This window comes from Salvelinus alpinus, chromosome 2 (genome assembly GCF_045679555.1).
Source record: "Salvelinus alpinus chromosome 2, SLU_Salpinus.1, whole genome shotgun sequence".
Lineage (NCBI taxonomy): Eukaryota > Metazoa > Chordata > Actinopteri > Salmoniformes > Salmonidae > Salvelinus > Salvelinus alpinus.
This window is the reverse complement of record NC_092087.1, coordinates 45,531,276-45,549,937: the sequence shown is the minus strand read 5'-3', so window position 1 is coordinate 45,549,937 and position 18,662 is coordinate 45,531,276. Positions and strand designations below refer to the sequence as shown.

The 18,662-nt window shown below is 49.7% G+C and overlaps 1 protein-coding gene across 2 annotated transcripts in view; it reads right to left on the bottom strand.

The window, feature by feature from the left end:
- Positions 1 to 18,662, bottom strand: part of ca16b (carbonic anhydrase XVI b) — a 291,063-nt gene that overhangs the window by 35,050 nt on the left and 237,351 nt on the right. The window contains exons 9-14 of one of the 2 annotated variants that reach the window (XM_071381241.1): positions 8,583 to 8,767; positions 6,526 to 6,634; positions 6,295 to 6,344; positions 5,310 to 6,078; positions 2,406 to 2,544; positions 97 to 135 (exon numbers count right to left, since the gene is read on the bottom strand). In XM_071381241.1, coding sequence (XP_071237342.1) covers positions 97 to 135; positions 2,406 to 2,544; positions 5,310 to 6,078; positions 6,295 to 6,344; positions 6,526 to 6,634; positions 8,583 to 8,767 — 1,291 coding nt within the window. The remainder of the gene's footprint in view (positions 1 to 96; positions 136 to 2,405; positions 2,545 to 5,309; positions 6,079 to 6,294; positions 6,345 to 6,525; positions 6,635 to 8,582; positions 8,768 to 18,662) is intronic. The other variant, XM_071381233.1, reaches the window with a different exon arrangement.

The following is an 18,662-nucleotide window of genomic DNA, read 5'->3' as shown; positions in this document are numbered from 1 at the left end:
TGACGTTCCCCTACCAGTATGTCTACTGACGTTCCCCTACCAGTTTGTCTACTGACGTTCCCCTACCAGTTTGTCTACTGACGTTCCCCTACCTACCGGTACTTGATGCAGAGGAGAGAGCAGATGCTGGTCATTCTGGTCGAGAGAGGAGGAAAAGAAAACAGGAGTGTGGCCTAATGGCATTTGCAGAAGGAGAGAAGAAGGGAGCGCGGAAGAGAGAGAGGGAGAGAAAGCGAGAGTGAGTGGGAGAGAAAGACAAAGAGAGAGAGTTGAATTGAGAGGGAAAGAAAGAGAAAGAGAGAGATTGAATAAATGAGGGGAGGGTCTCCCCTAGCTTGCGTCATACCCTTGTCCCCCTCAATCCCTGCCCCCCTGGCTAATTACTCCCTAAGGGAGAATGTGTGGTGTGGCGAGCTAACTAACCAGCCTCTCAATACCACCTCGCCTTACACCGGGGGAGGGGGAACCCCACCAGAGAGATAGAAAGGGGGATGGATGGAACGAGAGAGGGAGGGAGGGATAGAACTAGAAGACTGTCTCACTGGACTCTCAACGCTTCCCATACTTGGGGAAGAGGGCCCCCGTTCAAAAATAGACAGAGTGAGATGGAAGGAAGTCGTGGTAGAGTCCTTTTCATTGGACTAAATTATCCGCCAGTCCAAACAGCCTGGTCCACCTCTTTCCCTAGCAACCCCTGACTCTGAGTGGTTACTGAGAATCACTCTCTCCTACCGGAGTTAAATATAGATGTATTGTTTACCCCGTTAAACCTCTATGAAACATCTGTGAGATCCAACTATGACCATATCCTCAAGCCAAACAGATGGAGCCCTCCCCTTTAATAGCAAATACTGTCTTTTGACACACAACTCAGATCACAAAGACGAATACAAACATCAAATCGAGTGTCGCGGTGAAATAAATGTAATCTCATCAGTGATCACATCATATTCGCTGGAGTAAAAAGAGACAAAAAGTGACACTGAGCTAATGACGACCATGTACGCATTTCGTCAATTATGAATAGCTATAGTGTTCTGAAAAGTCTATTTTAATCTCCTCCATTGGATGGCCTCCTTCCCTTCTGAACGAGCAGGGATGGGGGAGTGAAAGGGATGAGAGGAGAGGAGAGGAAGGAGAGAGTGAACGGGTCGAGCTGGTCTTTCATCAGATCCTGTTCCCTCAGGGGAGAAAGCCATTGTCTGGGAGGTGTCAGCTCTCGTCACCAGCACAGCCCAGACAGGGAGACAGACAGACTTTCGCTGTCACGTCCCACACACTCCCCCTGCTACTCTCCCTCTACTCTCCCATCACATACCACCACGGCACTCATTCACTAGATATATCACTCACTCACAGATGTATTAATTACTTCAATTAGCATTCCATGGAGCTGATCATCCTCTATTTTCCTCGTTCCAACATTCACATCATTGCCTCGCTCTCTCACGCACTCTCACAATGGCATCACCAGTACCAGTGAGTGGGAGCCATAGTTACACACTGAACTCAGAAAGCACATCAACCTTACATTTCCATCGTAAAAAAAATCATAAAATCCGGCCAAGCTTTTGCTCCTATGAAACAGCTCAAGGCAGAGCGGCTGTATAAATAAATCAAGCATAATACACGGAGCTCAAGTAATGATCCATTGTGTTGTATAGTGCATTAGGCTGCAGTAGGCAGCACGTGTAGCCAGTCATTAGCCTGTCCTGTGTAATTACTGGGGTTGAGAAAGAGAGTGGTGTGTGTGTGTTTGTGTGTGCGTGTGGTTGGCATCACACTGCAGATGAACACACAGCTGGGCCCCCTCCCGGCACCATGGCCCCTGTGGGCTGGCCCCCCTGCAGAGATGAGCGTGATAGGGAAGGGGGAGGAGAGAGGAATGAGGAATGGAGGGAGGAGAAAGGGAGGATGAGAGGGAGGGCTGCCAAAAAAAGCAGTCGTACTCCACCAAGTAGGTTCCCGGTGGCGGATGCGCACGCGCCCAGGAAAGTAGATGTCCCCGGTGTGCAAGAGGACAGGTCACCCCACTCCGAACAGGAGTGCGTGTCTGTGAGGACCACTAGGCCCAAGGGCCAGTGTGATTAGGTAAAGGAGAGAGAGGAGGGCTATCTGTTTCTGTGACAGAGTTATAGAGGGTTAATTGACAGCTGTGACTGAGCAGAGCAGTGGGGGTGAGGAGATAAAAGGGACCCCTGATCACTTGGAGTGGAGGAGAGGAGTGCAGGACAACATGGTGCAGCTCAATCTTCTGCCCTGAGAAGGCTTTCATTGTGTTATAGTGGCAAAACAGACAAATGTTAAAGACACAATTTTTCTGAGCTCATTAAGCAAGGTTGGTTAAGAGAGACACTACCACCCACCCACCCACACACACACACAGTAATAGTATAATATCTTACCTCCAGTAGACCAGGACAGCCAGTAGCATGATGAGGCAGAGCAGAGTGAGCGCAGAGACCACCACCAGGGGGACAATCCACTCCATCCTGCCCACCCCGGGGTGAGGGCTGCGGGTCATGTTGGACACACTGGTCCTGTCTGGAGGGGTGGGGGTGGAGGGATGGAGGTGGAGACTTACAAACAAACCACTTCAACATATTTACATACAAAACACTTTAAAGCTTGAATCCTTAATCGAAACATAAACTAAGTGGACACCCCGCCTCTGTTTTGGTAAAAAGCTGAGGGATTGGCCTGGAGAATATAACATATAGACATAGCTATGGGTGCAAGGACTGACCATCCATGATATCAACATTAGTTTTTACCATGTTTTGAGGCTATAGAGTGTTTGTTTACACTTACCGTGGTCACAAACATTGGAGTAAATCAAGCATATATTGTGGGTTCTGTTGGGGTATGACAGAACTAAACTCATGAGGTATTTGAAGGACCACAGTCAGTCAATAGGAAGAATCCTTGTGCTCTTCGGTAAAATGTTTATTTTGGAGGACATTTCAGCAGAAATGTTGCAAGTGGGGAGATTCAAGTCCCTAGTGAGACACCAAGGGAGAATGGAGGGATGTATTGCGAGAGGAAATGTCAGAATGATGATTTATTGGGAAAGATGGGTTGATCTGTGGCTGTCTGAAGGGGAATTGATGAGTGTTGGAATAATTATATATACACAAATGTACACTAAAATGTTTGAGGTCCTCCATTCAGGGATGAGGGTGGGATGTTTTGCGTTTCGTTATTTATGTTTTGTGGTTTGGTTTCCTGCGGTGTGTGTGCTGGTCCTGGTAGTTATGGGTGCCATGGGCCTCCCGAGTGCCACAGCAGTCTAAGTTGTCCGGGCCAGGGGAGGGTTTGGCCGGCCGGGATTTCTTTGTCCCATCTCACTCTAGCGACTCCTTGTGGCGGGCCGGGCACCTGCAAGCTGACCTCGATCGCCAGCTGTACGGTGTTTCCTCCGACACATTGGTGCGGCTGGCTTCCGGGTTAAGCAAGGAAGAAGCAGTGCGGCTTGGCAGGGTCGTGTTTTGGAGGACGCATGGCTCTCGATCTTGGTAAGTAACTCCTGTGTATATTTGGCCTTGTGTTTAAGGTTATTGTTCTGATGAAAGGTGAATTTGTCTCCCAGTACCTGTTGGGAAGCAGACTGAACTAGATTTTCCTCTAGGATTTTGCCTGTGTTTAGCTCTATTCCGGGGTTTTTTATCCCTAAAAAAACCTTCCCTAGTCCTTACCAATGAGAAGAATACACATAACATAATGCAGCCACCACCAAGCTTCAAAATATGAAGAGCGGTACTCAGTGATGTGTTGTGTTGGATTTGCCCCAAACATAACACTTTGTATTCAGGGCATAAAGTGCATTTTTTTGCCACATTTTTTGCAATTTTACTTTAGTGCCTTTTTGCAAACAGGATCCGAGTTTTGGAATATTTGTATTCTTTACAGGCTTCCTTCTTTTCACTCTGTCATTTAGGCTAGTATTGTGGAGTAACTATAATGTTGTTGATCCATCCTCAGTTTTCTCCCATTACAGCCATTCAACTTTGTGACTGTTTAAAAGTAAAACATTTTTTTCTAATAATAATAACTCATGACGTATTTATAACTTATATTCTTCAAGAATCAATGGGTATATATATATATATATCATTAAATCACAAAATCATAATTAAGTCCAAAAATGGTTGTAGCAATTAAGGATTTTAGCTTTAACACACATAACAATTCAACACATAAATAACACTATAACACACAAAACACAACAAACACTTTCACACAAAACACAAATCCACCTGAGATTATTCCGACTATTTGGGCCACTCCGGGATACCTCAGCCATCAAACAACCAGTTCCACTTCAGAACAAAAAATGAGTTCAGCTCTACTTAAAAAAAAATATATAATCTATATTTATACATTTACAGACAATTTGAGTGAGTCGGACTCATCAGGAGGGCAAGTGACTAGGTTTACCTTCAGGCCGGGGGCACGACTCAACTAAATGGATCCGTTAATTCAGAAGGAATAAGGAAATGTATGATGGAGCATCCACAAACACATTGTTATTCATAAAACAAATACACTGGTTACTACGTTCTGTTTTCTCCCTGGCGGGAAGTCAGGCAAGCAGGCAGTTTGTTCCTGAAATATGCCTCAGAGAATGCCCCAAACTAATGGCCCCCAGGCTAGGTAATGGCCCCTCAGGCTGTAGAATAGTTCCATTACTTTCTCTAGGGCTCTCTGGGTGGTATTATGGTAGCACTCAGAAATGGAGCTATTTGTCTCTGGCTATAATATAGCATTGCCACATACTGAAGCAGGAGCTGATTCCAAGGCAAATGTTTCAAATGTGCCCGTGCCTGTCTCATATTTACTGTTGATATGAACATCTATAAAAACACAGACAGTTTAATATGACAAGCTGCAGAAGGGAGAAGTGGGATCCAGAAAACTAAAATGACATTATACAGGTCTAAATATGGTGAAGCATATCTCAAGTGCTAAAAAGAGGATTATAAACTTGGTGGTTCGAGCTCTGAATGCTGATTGGCTGACAGCCATGGTATATCAGACCGTATAGCACGGGTATGACAAAACATGTATTTTTACTGCTCTAATTACGTTGGTAACCAGTTTATAATAGCAATAAGGCACCTCGGGGGTTTGTGGAATATTTCCAAAATACCACGGCTAAGAGCTGTATTCCAGGCACTCTGCTTTGCGTCGTGCAAAAAATAACTGCCCTTAGCCGTGGTATATTGGCCATATACCACACCCCCTTGGGTCTTATTGCTAAAATCTGCCCCTTGTTCCAAAGATTGGGCTATACAGAGAGTTCTACTCACCAGTGTGGACAGAGAAAGGCCAAAGGCTCTTCTCTTCCCCGCTAGTCTTTGGGGAGCTTGTTGGGCTCTGGGGAATCTGTATCTCTCTCTCTGCTGTGTCGTTCTTTGGCTCCACAGTGGGCCCTGTGTTACTGTCAACTCTGACCAGTTGGTCCTCCCCTCCACTTATTGGCACTGTGGTGCTGTTAGCAACAGGCTCTCCCTGCCCCTGTCCTTTCTCTTTGGCTGTGGCTGTGGGGGTGAGGGCGGAAATGGGCTCTTTGACCACACTGTCATTTAGATGCATCTCCACCTCATCAGGCGTTGTCTTGTTATTCTTCTTCCTCCTCCTGTCGTCTTCCCCTTCATCCTCCTCTCCCTCTCCCTCCTCCGCCTCATTCTCCCTGTCCACCCCCGCCGCCTCCTCCTCTGTGGGGGTGTCCGTGTCAGAACCACCCTGAGGGGCTGTGGGGGGCTCGGTGGAGGCCTGGGGCTGGGCAGGCTGGCGGCTGGGACCCGGGCCGGGGTTAGACCCAGGGCTGGCTGCAGGGGCCTGGGTGGGCCAGAGAGAGCCAGGCAGGGAGGAGATGACCCCTCCGCTGAAGCCCAGGCCGGCCAGAAGGGTGCTGGTTACCACCGATGCTACCGTGGCCTGACTGCCGCTGGACGAGGGGCCCATGCCCCCTGTAGCCATAGAGACGAAGGAGAAGGGGAGGCCAGAGGAGGTCCAGGTAGAGGATCCAGAGCTTATGGGAGCCATGTCTGCCGAGGAGGCTGGGGAGACAGTGGGCTGGGGGAGGGAGGGAGAGACACAGAGACAGAGAGCGCGAGAGACAGAGACACACACACAGAGAGAGAGAGAGAGAGACAGAGAGAGACAGAGAGAGACAGAGAGAGACAGTCAGATAGTCAGTATCACATCATATCAAATCATGCTGGCACATCACAAAATGAATGACTATGTCGCCATCGTCTGGACAACACAAATGATGTCCACTTCACTCACCATTCCAGTTTTCACTATCCGTGTTCCCTCAAATATCCTGGTGGTGTTAGCTGGAATAGCAAACAGAGGAAAACGTTAGACATGCATTTGAAACAAAGACAAGTGTCTGCTGTTAGTATTAAAGTAACTGTAATCATTTTGAAGCTCAAGATTATTTGGAGGTTAGGATTATGTGATTCCATTCATAGGGCTGTACTCTATATGCTGTGTTATGGTGTGTGGTGTGATTACCTCTGAAGAGCAGTGTCTGGCTGAAGTCACTGCGTAGGTCTCTCTGGCACACCGCCTGGACTCTGAACAGATACAGGATGTCTGAAGACACGTGGGTTATCACCGCCTTCTGTAAATTGATCACAGCGAGAGAGAGAGAGAGAGAGAACGAGAGTCAAGAAGACAGACTGCCACTGAGACCTATAGATATGGGCTAGCCACACTACAGTACATCAAAGGCCTAAGGAAACAATTCACATATGATTTACAATCCGTGAGTGTCAATACCGGAAGCTCACAGCCATGTTAGGGATCTATAACATCTGCTTTATCTTCACCTAAGCCCTACCCCTCTTTGTGTTCTCACGTACCCCTCACTGTGTCCTTAAGACCGCAAGACCCTCCAGCGGGTGGTGAAGACGGCCCAGTACATCACTGGGACCGTGCTCCCAACCATCAAGGACATCTACTCGAAACAGCATCATCAAGGAACCCACACCCCAGCCACAAGCTGTCCACAACCTTATAGTCGGGCAGATGGTATCAGACCTCATGCTCCGATACCAACAGGCTCAGAGACAGTTTCTATCCACAAGCCATCAGACTGCTGAACACTTGAACTGGACTGACCACCTGCTCTGATTCTCCGCACCTTAGCACACATGCAGTCACGCACACGCGCACACACACATATACATTCATGCTACACACACATCACAACTGCTGCTACCAGACTCGTATTATACTGCTCAGTTTATACACATGCCCCCCCCCCCCCTTCCCCAATACACGTGTAAAAATTGGACAATAAATTGTGCCTTCCTGTATTATACTTATGCTAAAATGTTTATTCTATTCTACTGAGCCATTTACTTTATGTACGTATTCTTACCTTCTATGATTTCTTCATGTTGTTGCGCTGCGGAGAAGTAAGCACTTCGTTGGACGAAGTATACCACGCGTTCCCCGCACCACATATGACTAATAAAGCCTGAAACTGAAACGTACCTATCCCTCACTGTCTGATGCAGCAGAAGCCACTCTGGTTAAAGTTAATTCTATTAGAGATGGTCTCCAGAATGGAAGGTTATTGCATCGGCCGAAGGGGAGATGAGAGAAGGGGGAAGTGAAACTAAGGGCTTGAGTGGTTTTCAATTGATTCAATTGTGATTGCAGGAAGCCTGCGGGTCCCTGATGTGACCCTGATAAAGGGGGTCCGGGTACAGAGATTGAAAATAAAAATGAAAATTAAGTGGGCAGAGAATAGAAAGAGGGGGCTGACGAGAGGGAGGAGAAGGAGGGACTTGGCAAAGGAAGAGAGAGAGAGAGAGAGAGAGAGATGGTGGTGATTGAGTGTAGCCAAAGAGAGATGGATGTCAAGGAAATGTCTCTGCATCGTCTCTCTTCAGACAGCGTCTCTCTTCAGACAGCGTCTCTCTTCAGACATCGTCTCTCTTCAGACAGCGTCTCTCCTGCTGTGTATGTTTTTTTTTTAAATGAAATGATCGTTCAAAGCCTCCTCTGTCTGGCCTCATCTCAAAACATATTTTTAGAGGATGAAAGACATCAGAGTTGGGCGCTTTAGTCTCCATTTGGCATGTCTAAATAATCAACACATCCAAGTAACTAATGTAAGGGCAGGAAATATATCAACAAGCAGACTGCCATGATGTCTTTAAAAAATAAAAAACATGACTTCACCCAGTTCACAGATTATAGTCACCGTATCAGACAGAGGAAGTGTCCATCTCACCTCTCGCTGACACTGGAGGGAATTGAGCCCACCAACAGACACGTCACAGTGGGAGTCATCAGTGCAGTGTGTGTGAGACAGGCTTGGAGTGTCTATTTCCAGCCAGGTGACTGTGACCGACTGACAGACACACTCGTTTTTTTCTGGTCGACCTGACCTGACCAGGACCTAACTCTGGGCTATAACTAGGACACAGAGTTGTTCCTGGTCAGACCACAAGGTTAGTGAAAACTCCTGGTCCTGAGTACGGCAGCGGAATAGTTTCTTACCAGGGAAAACGCTTGTTTTCTTATAAACTGCACAGTGTTGTCTATCTGTGTCTCACCATGTTCTGGTCCCCAGTCTTGGTGAAGGTCTTCTCGTAGGCCACATCACTCTTCACCCAGCTGTAGGAGACCATGAAGCTGGTGATAGGCGGGTGGTAAACTACTAGCGGGCGCTGCCAGCTCACCACCAGGGCAGTGCCATTCAGCGGCTGGATCTTCATGTTGACCGGGGCACTGCTACAGACTGGTGAGGAAGGGAGAGGGACGGAGGGGGGGGGGGGAATGAGGAGAGGGATGGATTGAGAAAGGAGAAAAAAGGTGACTCAACAAATGACTCATAAGTCACATAAAAACCACCCTGAGTGGAAGAGGATAGAAGAGAGAGAGAGAGAGATATAAGAAGAGCGGGGAGAGAGAGAGAGAGAGAAGAGAGAGAGCCTTGAGGGGCTTGTTTTTCTTACAAATGAAGCAATGGTGACACCGACAAACAAACAGGTAAAAATAGAAGGCCTTGCTCGGAGCGGCGGACTGCTGGCTGTTTTTACATCATAGCAGTCCGTTCTGATGATGGCAAGCGGTGTGTGTGTGTGTGTGTGTGTGGTTCTTCTATCTTTATCGGGACCTAAAATCCCCAAAAGGCCCCACAAGGATAGTAAAACAATGACAGTGGTGGAAAAAGTACCCAATTGCCATACTTGAGTAAATGTAAAGATACCTTTATAGAAAAGGACTCAAGTAAAAGTGAAAGTCACCCAGTAAAATACTACTTGAGTAAAAGTCTAAAAGTATTTGGTTGTAAATATACTTAAGTATCAAAAGTAAATGTAATTGCTAAAATATACAAAAGTAAAAGTATAAATCATTTCAAATTCATTATATTAAGCAAACCAAACGTCACAATTTTCTTGTTTTTAAATTTATGGATAGCCAGGGGCACACTCCAACACTGCGTTCGTAAATTCGCTCTGTCTATATATTCCGATTTCAGAGCCCTCTCGTCTGAGTGTGCCAGAGGGCAGAATAACAGATTAATTTATCAACACTCAACACTCCTTGAATACGGCCGGTGTCAGTAAACGTCTGCAAAAAGGTGTAATTAAATGGTTGCCAGCAGCACAGTTACAGTCACCAACGCTCTGGATAACATGAAATTGAAAATAACCAGCTCAGAGTAAAACGGTCAGAGTGAGGTGTTCTCTCATTTGTGTCTGGAAGTAGCTAGCAAGCTAGCCAATGATAGCTTCGGTGCTTGACTGCCGTTGTGAGGTCAGAACGCTTGAAACAACGCTACTCCTTGGCCAGAGCATCCAGTGTGCGCTCTGAACGCTCCGAGAGCGATACGAACGAATAATCTGACAACGCTCTGAATTCACGGATGCTCAGAGCGCCAGATTGAATTGACGAACACACCCGTAATTTACAAACAAATCATTTGTGTTTAGTGATTCCGCCAGATCAGATGCTGTAGGGATGACCAGTACTGATGCGTGAATTGAAAAATGTTCCTGTCCTGCTAATCCTTCAAAATGTAACGAGTACTTTTGGGTGTCAGAGAAAATGTATGGAGTAGAAAGTACATTATTTTCTTTAGGAATGTAGTGAAATAAAAATATAAAGATGTCAAAAATAGAAATAGTAAAGTAAAGTACAGATACACAAAAAAAACGACTAATGTAGTACTTTAAAGTATTGTAGCGACCCGCACAGACAGCTGTGTGTTATGTGTTAGGCTAGGAGGTGGTTGTGTTGTACTGACCAGTGCCCAGTGTTCGCGGGGTCCGACATGTCAATCAACCTGCTATCTGCCAATCACGGGAATGCCTGGAATGTTCTGATGCCGGGCATCCTGGCGGTTGGCGGAGTGGCGTGGAGGGGGTTGGGCAGGGGGATGGAGCATTGGAGGTTAAGACCCGGTTTGGCCTTTGTTCTCTCTCTTTTTACGTCTGGGCTTCACAAGAGAAGGTCACGATTGGCTTGTGGGTTATCTGTCATTTATTTGGCGTGGGCTACGGCCAAACAGTAGCCTGTGTAAAGTTGGTTTAATAAACCGTCGATTCGCAAACTCAATCCTATGTCTGGACAATTGTTCATTTATGATCTAGTCAGGTCATTACATTGGTGTCAGAAGTAAAAACGTTGATAAAAGTTAGCCAGCTAGCTGACTTATGTGGCTAGCTACCGTAGGTGAGAACGGTGGTTGAAAATGCTTCGAGGGAATCCGAAAGTGAAGGTGGAGGTAGGGGACGATTATAGCCAAAGAGGTGCGTGTGCATGGACGTCGGAGGTTCTGGCTGAGGAGATCGCCAGGGCGTCGGAGCCCAGAGGCCGCTTGAGGGAGGACGTTAGAGTGATGGCGGCTGAGGCGGGCATGGGTGCTTCGTCGACTGTGTTTCGCGCGGATTCTGGTGGGCGGACCGAAGGGGTGACGTCGACGCGGCGGGACGAGGAATCTGGGGCTCAGGATGTAAACAAACATGGCGGCGCCCAGTTCCCGGCTGCGTCCGTATCTGTTAAGACCCCGAAGTATTCCGGTAAGGCGGATTGGGAAGCTTTTCATGCTCAGTTTGAACTGTTAGCTCATTTTAGGGGGTGGTCGGATGAAGAAAGGGCACTGCAGTTGGCTTTATGCCTCACGGATGAAGCTCTGGCCTGTTTGATATTGATTAGCCCCGAGGACAGACATGATTATGGTGCTTTAGTGGGAGCACTGAGGAGGCGCTATGGACAGTGTGTACAGCCCGGGCTACTGCGCTCCGAACTGAGTAATAGACGCAGGCAGCCTGGAGAGCCTCTACGTGTGCTAGCTAATGACATTGAGAGCCTCTCTCGGCGGGCATATGCTCACATGCCCCCCTCCGTGCAGAGCGAGCTAGCACGGGACCAGTTCATACAGGCGCTCTCTCCTACGGAGCTGCGCATACAGACCCAGCTGGCTCATCCTGAGTCATTGCAGACAGCCTTGGAGATGGCTTTGGAGAGGGAGCTGGTGTGGGCTGGGGCTTCAGCTGGGGCTTTGGTGGGGGTGCAGGGAGACACACCCTCTGTGCGAGCTGGGGGGCAGAGCAGCCCGGAGCCGGAAAAGCCTGCATGGGTGGCCGAAATGACAGAACTCATTCGTGCTGTGTCGCTACAGGCGGCACGAACCACACGCCCTGGTCCCAGGGTCTGCTGGGGTTGTGGCCAGCCAGGCCATCTGCGCCGAGATTGCCCCATGTCCCCCAGAGCTCAGGGAAACGGCTCGGGGTCCGCATAGACCGGGTAGTGCGGACCCCTGGCTTTCTATCCCAACCACCATCTTCTTCAGGAGGAGCCCACCGGCACAGACGGGGAAGCAAGGCTCCACTTCCCCCAGAAGCAGACGAGGGCAAGCGGATGGAGCCTGTTGTGGTGGGCCGGACCTGTGTTGGGGACTTTTGTCATGTCCCTGTCACTGTGGAGGGTGTGCCCTGCTCCGCCCTGGTGGACACTGGGTCCACAGTAACCCTGGTGAGGCCAGATATTGTGCCAGGTTGGACTCAGTGTGAGCCTACAACTGTGCAGCTCCGCACAGTCACAGGTGAGCTGGCACCCATGAAAGGGAAGGGAATAATGACTCTGACAGTAGGGGGCAGGACTGTGCGTCATCCTGTGTGGGTGGCGGCTGTGCAGGACCCTTGTATCCTGGGGTTGGACTTTCTTAGGAGCACAGGCTGCCAGTTAGACCTAAATAGGGGCACACTGAGCTTCCAGGGAGGGCCGGAAGTCACCATGGCCCCCCCTAATGTCACATTCACTCAACCCAACAAACCCTTTACTCCAACAGTTAAAGCAGCAGAGACTCATGGCTGCCCCCCCTCCCCCACAGCTGTGTGTGACTTTTCCCCAGTCCCCCTGTCACCTACGGCGGTGTGTTACATTCCCCCAGCTACCTCCATGACACAGCCCTCTGTGAGCCCGGGCCGCGCCCCCCCAGCCCAGCTACCCCAGATGGGAGAGGAGAGGACACTGTCTGCAGTGAGGGAGATATGGGGGAGGAACTGTGTTGGTCTTGACCCCGAGCAGCAGGAACGGTTGTGGCAGTTGCTGTTTGAATTCAGAGACAGCTTTGCGCTGAGTGAGGAAGAGGTGGGTCAGACTCATCTGGTGCAGCATGAGATCGACACAGGTGATGCTCGACCCATCAAGATGCGTCCCCGCCGTATCCCGCTGGCACGCCAGGAGGCGGCAGACAAGGCTGTGTTGGAGATGCAGCGGGCGGACTTCATTGAGCCCTCAGACAGCCCCTGGGCGGCGCCAGTCGTCATGGTTCCGAAGAAGGGGGGCAAGCTGAGGTTCTGTGCGGACTACAGGCGGCTGAATGAGGTAACTAGGAAGGACTCATACCCCATACCACGTATCGATGAGTCGCTGGACCTGGTTAGGGGGTCCTCCTGGTTCTCCTCACTAGACCTCCGCAGTGGCTACTGGCAGGTGCCCCTCTCCCCAGAGGCCAGAGCCAAAACTGCGTTCTCCACTAACAGAGGACACTGGCAGTTCAAGGTCCTGTGCTTTGGCCTGTGCAACGCTCCAGCTACTTTTGAGCGTTTGATGGACAGGGTGCTGGATGGCATCCCCCGACAGCAGTGTCTGGTATACCTCGATGATATCCTGGCCCATGGCAGCTCCTTGCAGTCAGCCCTGGGGGCGCTACGGCGTGTGCTGGAGAGGGTGGCTGCCGCAGGTCTGAAGCTCCACCCCGAGAAGTGCCACTTCATGAGGAGAGAGGTGTCCTTCTTGGGCCACCGAGTGGGGAAGGAGGGGATCAGCACCATGGAGGACAAGGTAGGGGCTGTCAGAGACTGGCCCACCCCCACCGACCAGCGTCAGCTGAAGAGCTTCCTGGGCCTGGCCTCGTACTACAGGAGGTTTGTACGGGGCTTCTCAAGCGTTGCTGCTCCACTGAACCGCCTGCTGCCGAAGGACAAGGCTTTCACTTGGACAGTGGAGTGTGAGGAGGCGTTCAACACCCTCAAACGTGCACTGATCGAGGCCCCCGTGCTCGCCCCCCCTGACCTCACCTTGCCCTTTATCCTGGACACAGACGCGAGCAATGTGGGCATGGGTGGGGTGCTGGCCCAGGTGGGGCCAGAGGGGGAGAGAGTGGTGGCGTACTTCAGCAAAACATTTGACAAACATGAGCGCCGCTACTGTGTCACCCGGCGGGAGCTCTTGGCTGTTGTGGCTTCCGTCAAACACTTCAAGTACTACCTGGGTGGTCTGCCCTTTACTGTAAGGACTGACCACTCTGCTCTCCAGTGGCTCATGTCTTTCAGAGTGCCAGAGGGGCAGGTGGCACGCTGGTTGGAGGAGCTTCAGCCGTATGACTTCACGGTGGTGCACAGGGCAGGGGCACGCCACTCCAACGCCGACGCCATGTCCCGTCGGCCCTGTACTGCAGACGGCTGCCGCCACTGTGAACGGAGAGAGGGACGGGAGAGAGAGCTGTGTGCAGAGGAGGGTGTCTGTGCCACAGTGTGTCGGGCGAGCGGGCCTGTCTGCTGTGAGCTGCAGACTGTCGACGTGGCTGAATGGCGGCAGCAGCAGGGACGGGACACAGACCTACAGCCAGTGCTACAGTGGGTAGAGGCGCAGGTGAGGCCACCATGGGAAGAGGTGACAGCGCTCTCACTCGCGACCAAAGGGTTGTGGTCGAAGTTTGAGAGACTGCGGCTGGCTGATGGCGTGCTACAGCGGGCATGGAAGGAGTCAGCTACGGGAGAGGAGAGGTGGCAGGTGGTGGTCCCAAAAGCATTGCGGGAGGCTGTGCTCCAGAGTACTCATGGGGGGGTGGGGACTGGACACTTTGGGGTCACAAAAACACTGCGCCGTCTCCGTCAGGGCTTCTACTGGGGGCAGCACAAGAGGGATGTGGAGGACTTTTGTCGCCGCTGTGACAACTGCACAGCGAGAAAGGGCCCCCCAGGCCGCTCTCATGCTCAGCTCCAACAGTTCCCAGTGGGGGCTCCCATGGAGAGGGTGGGAGTGGATGTAGTTGGGCCGTTCCCCACCACAGACAGTGGAAACCGCTGGGTGCTCACGGCCATGGACTATTTCACAAAATGGCCCGAGGCCTATGCTCTGCCTGACCAGGAGGCAGAGACCATCGTCGACGCCCTGACAGCGGGGATGTTCAGCAGGTTTGGAGCTGCAGAGTCCATCCACAGCGACCAAGGCAGAAACTTTGAGTCCCGTGTGTTCGCCACCATGTGTGAGAGGCTGGGTATGCACAAGACCCGTACTACTCCTCTCCATCCTCAAAGTGATGGCCTTGTGGAGCGCTTCAACAAAACGCTTGGACAGCAGCTGGCCATCGTCTCTTCCAAACACCAGCGTGACTGGGACAAGCACCTGCCTATGGTCCTCATGGCATGCCGCTCCGCTGTCCAAGACTCCACCTCCTGCACTCCTGCCCTCCTCATGCTGGGGAGAGAGATCCGCACCCCTGCGGAGATGGCGTTTGGTCGGCCCCTGGATAGCCCTCATGTTCCTCCGGGGCCGGAGTATGCCCGGAGACTCCAGGACCGCCTGGAGACAGCCCACACCTTCGCCAGAGAGCAGCTGGTGAATGCAGGTGTGAGGCAGAAGAGGAACTATGACGTGCACACCCGGGGAAGGCACTTTGTGGCTGGGGAGCTGGTCTGGGTCTACAGCCCGCTAAGGAAAAATGGCAGATGCCCCAAGTTGCCCAGTCACTGGGTGGGACCCTGCAGCTTCCTCCCAGGGGGAGAAAGGTGGCACTGCACCGAGACAGGTTAGCCCCATACAGAGGGGCCTCTTCTCCCCAAACCCCAGGAACCCCCACAATTCCCCTCTCTGGCAATGACATTCTCCAGGCACCCACCCCCAGGTGCCGCAGCCAAGGCTCCAGACAGCCCACTCCCCCTGTCTCCCCCCCTGTGTCACCGCGTGGTTCCCCAGAGCCACGGATTGTATTACCCGTTCCCGCTTCCTTGTCCCCCATATCCCTGCCTTCATCCCCTGGTTCCCAGAGGGGCACTCTGCGACCATCACGGCCACGCAGGCAAAGGAGACCTCCGGGTCGCTTCAGAGACTTTGTTTGTTCCCTCGGGGACGAGGGACTTTGTGGTGGGGGGGCTGTGTAGCGACCCGCACAGACAGCTGTGTGTTATGTGTTAGGCTAGGAGGTGGTTGTGTTGTACTGACCAGTGCCCAGTGTTCGCGGGGTCCGACATGTCAATCAACCTGCTATCTGCCAATCACGGGAATGCCTGGAATGTTCTGATGCCGGGCATCCTGGCGGTTGGCGGAGTGGCGTGGAGGGGGTTGGGCAGGGGGATGGAGCATTGGAGGTTAAGACCCGGTTTGGCCTTTGTTCTCTCTCTTTTTACGTCTGGGCTTCACAAGAGAAGGTCACGATTGGCTTGTGGGTTATCTGTCATTTATTTGGCGTGGGCTACGGCCAAACAGTAGCCTGTGTAAAGTTGGTTTAATAAACCGTCGATTCGCAAACTCAATCCTATGTCTGGACAATTGTTCATTTATGATCTAGTCAGGTCATTACAGTATTTTTACTTAAGTACTTTACACCACTGCTATTTTAACCTTAGGGGGTAGGTTTAGGGTTACAATTAGAGTCAGGGTTATAATTAGGGTTAAGGAAATGCGTTAGTGGTTAGGTTCATGGTTAGGTTTGTGTGTGTGTTTGTGTGCGTGCGTGCGTTTGTATGCATGCGTGTGTGTGTTACGTGCGTGGGATGCAGGCAGGCAGCCTGAGGAGCAGCTCAATATTTTATTACTGTCTGACTGCTGACTCATCCAGCTGTTGGTTTCCTGAGGAGTAGCTTCAAACAGACTGAAAGAACACATACGCTCATAAAGACACTAGGCCCCAGGCCTTAACACACAGGGCTCTGGCATAGTCCAACCAACCAGTCTCTGGGGTACTGGATGGAGGGATGGAGTAAGGAGGGATAGAGAGATGGAGGGGTGGAGAGATGAAGAGATTGATAGATAGATAGATGGGTTGGAGCCGTGGAGAGATGGATGGGTGGAGGAATAAAGAGATGGATGGAGAGACCAGTGGCTGTAGACTGGAGGAGGACAACACACAGCTTTAGACAACCTCATGAAAAGGAAAACATGAATGAGGAGGCTTCCCAAGCCACAAGAGCCGCAACTACTTATCTGGCTGCAATAAAACCATACCACTTTGTTACCATGAGAAATTGAACATCATGACACATATTCTGAGCGGTACAAGTTGGATAACACAAGGCTTGGTTTTCAATGGCAGCAACAGTGATACCATAGAGACAGAAATACAGGTTCAAAGGAAGTAGTAGACACATTCAGAATCACTCAAGGGGAGCCACTATTACATTGATGGTAAGGCAAGCTGTCTATTCTGTAACCATTGCCATTTCCTGTGTATGAAGGAATCCTTGAGCAGTACTATACATAACCTCAAGGTGGTGCTGTAGGCCACAGTATGGGCACTGGACAGGGACCAAATATCATTATGTGTTTTATTGAGGGTGTGTCTGTCTGTCTGAGATTTCTCCCTTTTTCCACTACAGAGAAAATGATATAAAAGTAGTGTGAATAGTCGGGTTTATTCAACAAATGCATTTTTTTGAAAAAAACGACAACATTGCGGCATGTGTAATGGAAACGGCAGCTATATGAGAAATGTTCTAAAGATCGACAACATTTTTATCTGTTTAACAGGGGTGGATTTTTTTGCATACTTTTTTTTATTGCGACAAATGATGATGGAAACTGATAATGATTGCAGAATAAAAGGTACATGGGGCACATGATCATCCCGTAACTATAAATCTCCACTCCACATTTCATTCTAAAAACCTTCTGGTCGCTAAATCCATAAAAAAAAAAAAACTAGGCTATAAAAAATAACGTTTCTTTGCAAGACAAGGATTGACTTGACTTTCAAGAATCCCTGAAACGCTTTGCTTGCTTTGCTTTTCTGGTTGGCTGGCTGGGTAAAAGTTTCACCATCCAATTATTTCAGGTCTACACGAGTGCAAGTTTCACCATGGCACGGTCCGTGGCGATATTATTAGAATATGGAAAATATTAGTCAGTTCTTGTATTCTATCCGTGCTGGCTTTTGCAGGCTTCCTGAGATATGAAACAGATAGGTGGGAGCAGCCATACAGGATGCTGTCAATTTGCCTAAGTTTAAAAAAAAAAATTTTTTTTAGTTGTGACATCATTACGTCCAGCTGTTTTTATCAGACCAATGGAAATGCAGTTTAATGGAAACGCACCATAGCAGGTAAATGTCGCAACTATTTTGTAAGCAAACTTTCTAAATCACTGGAAACATATGATGTATAAAATATGAAATGGAGATGGGGTGTGAGGGGGGAGAGAGAGAGAGAGAGAGAGAGAGGCATGCAGGGAAAGAGAAGGGAAAGGAGAAGGCATAGCGAGTAGAGATGGGGAGGATGGAAAAGAGATGGTTAGGTTGAGAAACACACTGTGACTGATGCCTAATGGAAGTTCTCTGTTACTGCTTCGAGAGCTCGACACTACACATGACATTCACCAGTTGAGGGCATTATGACCCTCATCAACCACCATAATCATCATTCACCGTATCATCCGCAAGCCAGAAAAGAGGGCGCAGACACACACCTCTCCACATTCAGAGCAGAGGAGAGGAGAGAAGAGAGGAAGAAAGGAGAGGAGGAGAGGAGTTAAACGCAGAGGAGAGCGGCTCCCTCATACTAAACCCTGTGTTCAGAGTCGTCTTATGAGAGCGAGGAGAGAGAAAATGGGACAAATGGAGGAGGAAATGGCGATAGAAAGATGAGAGGAAGAGAAGGGAGAGAGAACAAGATAGAAATGAGGGAGAGTGGGAGGGATGAGAGAGAGAGAAATGAGAGATACATTAATAATATAAAAAGAGAGAGAGAGAGAGAGAGAGAGAGACGTTTGCTGGTCCAGGACTTGTTCCACCCATCCCCTCAACTGACATAATTGCCACAAAAGCAATTTCACAACTTAATTTGTATGGCTTTATTTTTAATGTGCATATTAATGATGAATACTGATGCAGCCCATTACAACGCTAGCTCCCACTTCATCACAAGCGCACCTGATCAATTCTCTCTACTAGCCACACTCAAAACAAA